General features: G+C 43.8%; 1 protein-coding gene across 2 annotated transcripts in view; it reads right to left on the reverse strand.

Moving 5' to 3' along the window:
- Window positions 1-6,000, reverse strand: part of PIN1 (peptidylprolyl cis/trans isomerase, NIMA-interacting 1) — a 41,995-nt gene extending 35,995 nt beyond the window's left edge. The window contains exon 1 of one of the 2 annotated variants that reach the window (XM_055003158.1): window positions 5,911-6,000. In XM_055003158.1, the coding sequence (XP_054859133.1) occupies window positions 5,911-5,968 (58 nt within the window). In that variant the 5' untranslated portion in view covers window positions 5,969-6,000. Of the gene's footprint in view, window positions 1-5,886 lie in introns of both variants that reach the window. The other variant, XM_055003157.1, reaches the window with a different exon arrangement.

Raw genomic sequence — 6,000 nt, forward strand, 5'->3', positions numbered from 1 at the left:
AAGGGTTTAAGATTTGGTAGGCAATGAAGTTGAGTTTGGAACATCCTGAGCCTGCGTAACTGAACCACAATGGAGCCTGTGGCTTATCGACGAGGCCTCGGCAGCTTTCAAGCTGACTTTTGGTGGGAAAGCATCTGGTGATGGTGAGCATATTTCTCCATATGGATAGGGGAAAACGGCACAATGAGTATACTAAAACTAATTAAGGAACTAAGAGGAATTACAGAATCAAAGGGAAGATTCCCTCCCCTGGTGCCCACCGAGTTTCACAAAAAGTGGTTGGGGCTACCATAAAGCAGGGCGTGGTGCTGGAAGGCTTCATTCAATGAAAGGGTTTTCCACATCTGCAACAGCAGTTGCAACCACTGGAGGACTGGGGGGCTCATAAGCACTCAGGTTTGTGGTTCCATTCTCCCTAGAGGCTTTCCTTATTTCCCATTTGGCCAATAGCTGCCTTACCCCTGTGTGTCTGCCTAGGAACCATCTTGGAAATTTTCTGGCCATAGGAAACAATGAACCGTGCACCTTCTTCAGGGGGCACTTGGCTTTCAGGAGGACTTCTGCTTGGTTTTGTTGGGCTTTTACTGGGTTGAAGTTGCATTGGGGAGTGCGCTTCTGGCCAGTGGCAGCCTTGCCCCTGTGCGTTTCTCATTAACAGCCTCTTTGGAAATGCTTCTCATTGCCAGGTTCTCCCTTATCCATATGGAGAAATATGCTCACCAGTGAGAGCCAGTTTGGTGTAGTGGTTAAGAGTGTGGAACTCTAATCTGGAGAACTGGGTTTGATTCCCCACTCCTCCACTTGAAGCCAGCTGGGTGACCTTGGGTCAGCTGCAGCTCTCTCAGAGCTCTCTCAGCCCTACTCACCTCACAGGGTGTTCTGTTGTGGGGATAATAATGACATACTTTGTAAACTGCTCTGAGTGGGTGTTAAGTCATCCTGAAGGGCAGTATAGAAATCGAATGTTATAATCATTATTATTCTCCCACAGGAAACAATAGAGAGTGACCATCTTCAAGAGCCTATAGAATTAGACCCTGATGTCCAATTATCCTGAAATTTGGGAGGTCTTTAGTGGACAATCATGAGTAGGTTCTCTACAAATTTGGTGCAGGCAATGCCTCCCCCCGCCCAAGGTCCCAGATAATTTTCACCATAGGGAACAATCGCAGGATAAATTCGGGATTCTCTAGCCTTGCTGAACCAGATTGGAGAATCTTTCCGGGATTTCAGGAATCCCAGATTTTTGAGGGATCGCTAAAACCAGATCCAGATTTGTGGGGAGGGGGGTGCACACCATTACAAATGATACCAAACTGTTAAGGAACAGGTTGCCCAGGAAGACCTACACAGTCATATTTAATTACAAAATGCTTCAAAAATGAAATGAACATTTTAAAGAAGGCCAAAAGGGAGAAACAGAAAGGGGAGAAGTGTACATCATCTCTCTTCAGAATGCTAGAAGTAAACACAGTAATAGAAGCTCAGATAAAATGTATACCACAGATTAGGTAAGGATAAAACAAAGGGATGCCCGTGTGGTTAATGAGCAGTCACGGAAGCTATAGAAGGCAAAATGCCTTCCTTTATAAAGGGGAAGTCTCACCTAAATAGAGAACAAAAAGGAGAACCTACTCCAGCAAGGCAAGCAAAAAAAACCCCTGTGGAAACCAACTGGTGTAGTCACTAAACAGAAGCTGAAACCCATCCAGGGAGACAGTTAAACTGCTAATTAAAGGATTCTGGAAGGGCAAAGAAACTCAAGAGAAGCTATATGAATTCTTTCAGTAAGTCCTCAATATGGAAAATGTTGTGCAGATACCTGTACCTGAATCATCTTCTTCCCTGGAATGGACAGACCCACACACATTTAAGGAAAAAAGAACCTACAAGTAAATGAGCCAAGCCTTCACAAAAGGAGAGAGATTATTTTAAACAAAAATAAACTCAAGATATATAATGATGGAATCAACACTGACTGACTATCTAGGAAATACCTCTTGTAATAATGGTGGATAACTCCATGACAGTAGCAATTCAATACGTGAGGAAGAGAGGAGGTGAGTGAATACATCTGGGTTTACTGAGAAAGGTACTAAAAATAAAATTATTTCACATACACACGAGACAGAGAAAGTACGCAACCTCATTAGTAATGGTATATAAAATTTTGGTTACCACATGTCAAGCAGTGTATTATAGGCGGAAAAGATGGAGAAGAGGCTAATCAAAAATAATCAAAGGACTGGGGCAGCTTATATATGAAAGGCTAAAATGCTGGGGGGGGGTCAGAAAAAGAAGGGCATGATAAAAATAGGATAAGAGTTTGGAAAACACAGATGGTATGGAAAATATGAACAGAATCTTCTCTGTTTCTGACAATACAAGAACTTGGGGTCATCTGTTGTTTTATTGGGAACAGGCTCAAGACTTAGTTTTTTTTTCAAAATATGGAATTCAGTGCTACAGAATATAATGAATAGCTTTACAAGGGGACTTGACAATTTCACAAAGGATGACTACAACAGCTACAGCCATGATAGCTAAATGGAACCTCCCTATTCAGAAGCAATGCAATGCAATGGTGCATATCCATATCGTATTCTTCTCTACTTTCCTTGACCCTAGCCCTTATGGCCACCATTCCCCCATCCCATACCATAAAAAAATAATAACTGACATATATTGACTCAGGCTAGAGCAATGTAGCAATTACTGGTTTTAAGCCCCAGTGCAGGGGTCAGTGGGGGTCTTCAGAGGGTTCATGAACCAGTCAGATTTTTTCTTTGACTCCTTCTCATTACTTTGAAAATTGTCTTTGTGAAAAATGTATTTTTTTCATGATGCAACCGTAATCCAAATCGAAGAGTCTTAGAAAATCCTGATGTTCCTTGACACAAGCGTAACCTTTTCTGGTAAAGCGAACTACGGGAGCTCTAATTTAGTTTGCTACTGCATACCTAAGCGAGTCAGGATTCTTAGCGCTTGCTGCCATCAAAACTAGAAGGCCAAATGAAATGAACGTCAAAGAAGACATGTGCACTGCCATGTCAAAGGCCGCTCTACAGCTTCAACTTCTTATTCAAGTCAAACAACAGCAGCCGCCTTCTCCTTCAAATTTCCTTCTGAGCAGGATTAAAGATTACTTTTTGTTTTATTTGTACAGCTTTGAGTTCATTCAGTATTTTTCAGGAGAGTCCACTACGTAACATAAACTGTATGCAAAGTTGTGTGTGTGTGTGTGTTCATGTGTATTTTTCTGGGGAGGGAGTCTATAGCGTTCTTCAGATTCTCAAAGAGTCTATGACACAGTATGATACTGTTATATTCCATGTATTATACAGCTTTAAGTACACTGTTCCCTAATTTTCGAATCCAGTTTTATTCATTGTTGGTTGTATCTTTTACGCTGCTCTTAGTGCATTGTTTTAATTGTGTGATCTGCTTTGAGCTCTCAATGAGAAATGCAGACTATAAATGAAGTAAATAAAAACTACTGAGGTATGTCCATAGCCAATTTTTAAAAAACTAACTACAAAGCCCTCTAGAGGTGCGGAGAAGTGGGCAGCTGTGTGGTGTTGAAATAAAGAAAATGGCACTGGTATGGGCAGGATCTGAAAAAACACACACATTCCCTGCCACACAAGTATGCAGAGTTTCCAAAAAGGTCAAACTAGGTTCGAGAAAGATTGCAATAAAGCAGGAGAAAACCCAGAAAGTGGTGGATTAAGGTACATGGATGTTGGCTGTTGTGGGTTTTCCGGGCTGTATTGCCGTGGTCTTGGCATTGTAGTTCCTGACGTTTCGCCAGCAGCTGTGGCTGGCATCTTCAGAGGTGTAGCACCAAAAGACAGAGATCTCTCAGTGTCACAGTGTGGAGAAGGATGACTCAGCCCAACCCCACCTTCCTGAGTAGATATAACTTACCTGCCAACATCTTTTCAACACTGTGACACTGAGAGATCTCTGCCTTTTGGTGCTACACCTCTGAAGATGCCAGTCAGAGCTGCTGGCGAAATGTCAGGAACTACAATGCCAAGACCACGGCTAAACAGCCCGGAAAACCCACAACAGCCATCGTTCTCCGGCCGTGAAAGCCTTCGACAATACATGGATGTTCTTTTTTAAAAATCCTGTCTCAGTTTTGAGATGAAATCAGAACAAAATTTTCAAGTAGAAGCAGCTAAGTATTCCTTCCCTAGATAGCTCACAGCAGCATGAACGGTTTTCTCTTTATCCACAATTTAATGTGCTGAATATAACCAATGTCACCCAATGAAATTCAGTCATATGGACACGCAGGTCATCTTTGATTCAACATTCTAGCCACGCATTAGCAAGACAAGGCCCTCTATTTTAAAGGTGCCCCCCTATATTCAACACCAAGTATCTTGAGTCAACCTCTTACTAAAGCCTTTACCCTTACAGTTGGGGACTTTCAATCTAGAACATTCTTACACAGAAGAGATTTACAGGCACGTATTATTAACATGCAGAACTATGACATAGCGTATAAAATGGGCCGTGTATGGGGAAGATTACATGAGATCTGTCCCTGTGGAAGATTTCAACATTAAAAAGAAGGACTGTCAAAAACAAGCTTTTATCCCATCCTTCTTCCCAAGGTGCTCAGTCCAACACACACAGTTCTTCCTTCCTCCAACCAATCTGAGAGAAAGTAAGGAACCCAAGTGGCACTTAAAAGACAGACAAAATTTATTCCAGCATAAGCTTTCATACACCAGAACTCATCTCATCAGAGGCATGAAAACACTCATCCATTTAGACAAACACTAAAGGTGCGTTTTGTGGCTGAGCAGAGATCTGAATCCAGGACTCCCAGTGTCTACCCTGAAATTTATTCATTTTATTCACATTATTTATAGTCCGCCTTTCTCACTGAGGCTCAAGGCAGATTACACAGAGTACAAGTCAATTTCAAAAATATTCCAATAAACAATGTAAACACTGTGTTTTGGGGAAGGGGCCCTTGTTCCATTTAAAATAAATAAATATCGACTGCAGTACTATTGCTACAGGTATGACCCTACCTAGTAGTTCCTATTCTGTTTAATACATCAGCCTTAGAGTTGCTTATGCTCCGTTTCAGCATTTCCTGAATTCTGTATTGGTTTCTGATGGTTAAATCTTTGCAAATGTTCATGCCGATCTGGAGATCTTTCATTCATAGGGTCCCTCTAAGTCGGAAGTCACTCGATGGCACATACTACACTGTTTATTGAAATGTCTTTAAATTTTACTGTACTGTGTGATCCGCCTTGAGCCTCAACAGGGAAACCAGACTATAAATAAAGTAAATAAATACAAAAAGAAATGGTGGGGGAGAGTGCCCTCAAGTCACAACTGGCTTAGGGCCACCCCTGGTGGGGTTTTCAAGGCATGAGACTAATAGAGGTGGCTTGCCATTGCCTGCCTCTGCAACCTTGGGCTTCTTTGGAGGGCTCCCATCCAATTACTAACCAAGGCCGACCCTGCTGGGATCTGGCAAGATCAGGCTTACTTGGGCTATCTAGGCCAGGGGAAGAAATAAAAAGGACTAAAAAGGATAATATAGGAGGGGGGCGGCTTTTTACACCCCGCACTAAACCTTCTAAATAGCTACTAATGCGGGAGAAAATGGGTTTTTTTCTAGAGGGTGGCAACGTTTCGGAGAGAGCCGCCTCTGCTGCGGGTCGTCCTCCCCCCACCCTTCGAATGACCAGGCCCGGCGCCTGGCTCCTCTCCTCTAGGCCGCAGTCCAGCCTCGACGCCCTTCCCTCAGAGAGCCCCTTCCCCAAAGGCCGCGGCTGCCTCAGGGCCTGGCACCCCCCTCCCTCCACCCCGGAGGCCTCCCCTGCCCTCTCCCCGGGGCCCCGGTGCACCCACCCCCGTCTCCCCCCGCAGCGGTACCGGAGCTGCGGCTCATGCGCTTCTCCCAGCCCGCGGGGAGCTTCTCCTCCTCCGCCATCTTTCCTCCTCCTCACACAGGCAGACGCCACG

The sequence above is a fragment of the Eublepharis macularius genome, chromosome 19, assembly GCF_028583425.1.
Source record: "Eublepharis macularius isolate TG4126 chromosome 19, MPM_Emac_v1.0, whole genome shotgun sequence".
Lineage (NCBI taxonomy): Eukaryota > Metazoa > Chordata > Lepidosauria > Squamata > Eublepharidae > Eublepharis > Eublepharis macularius.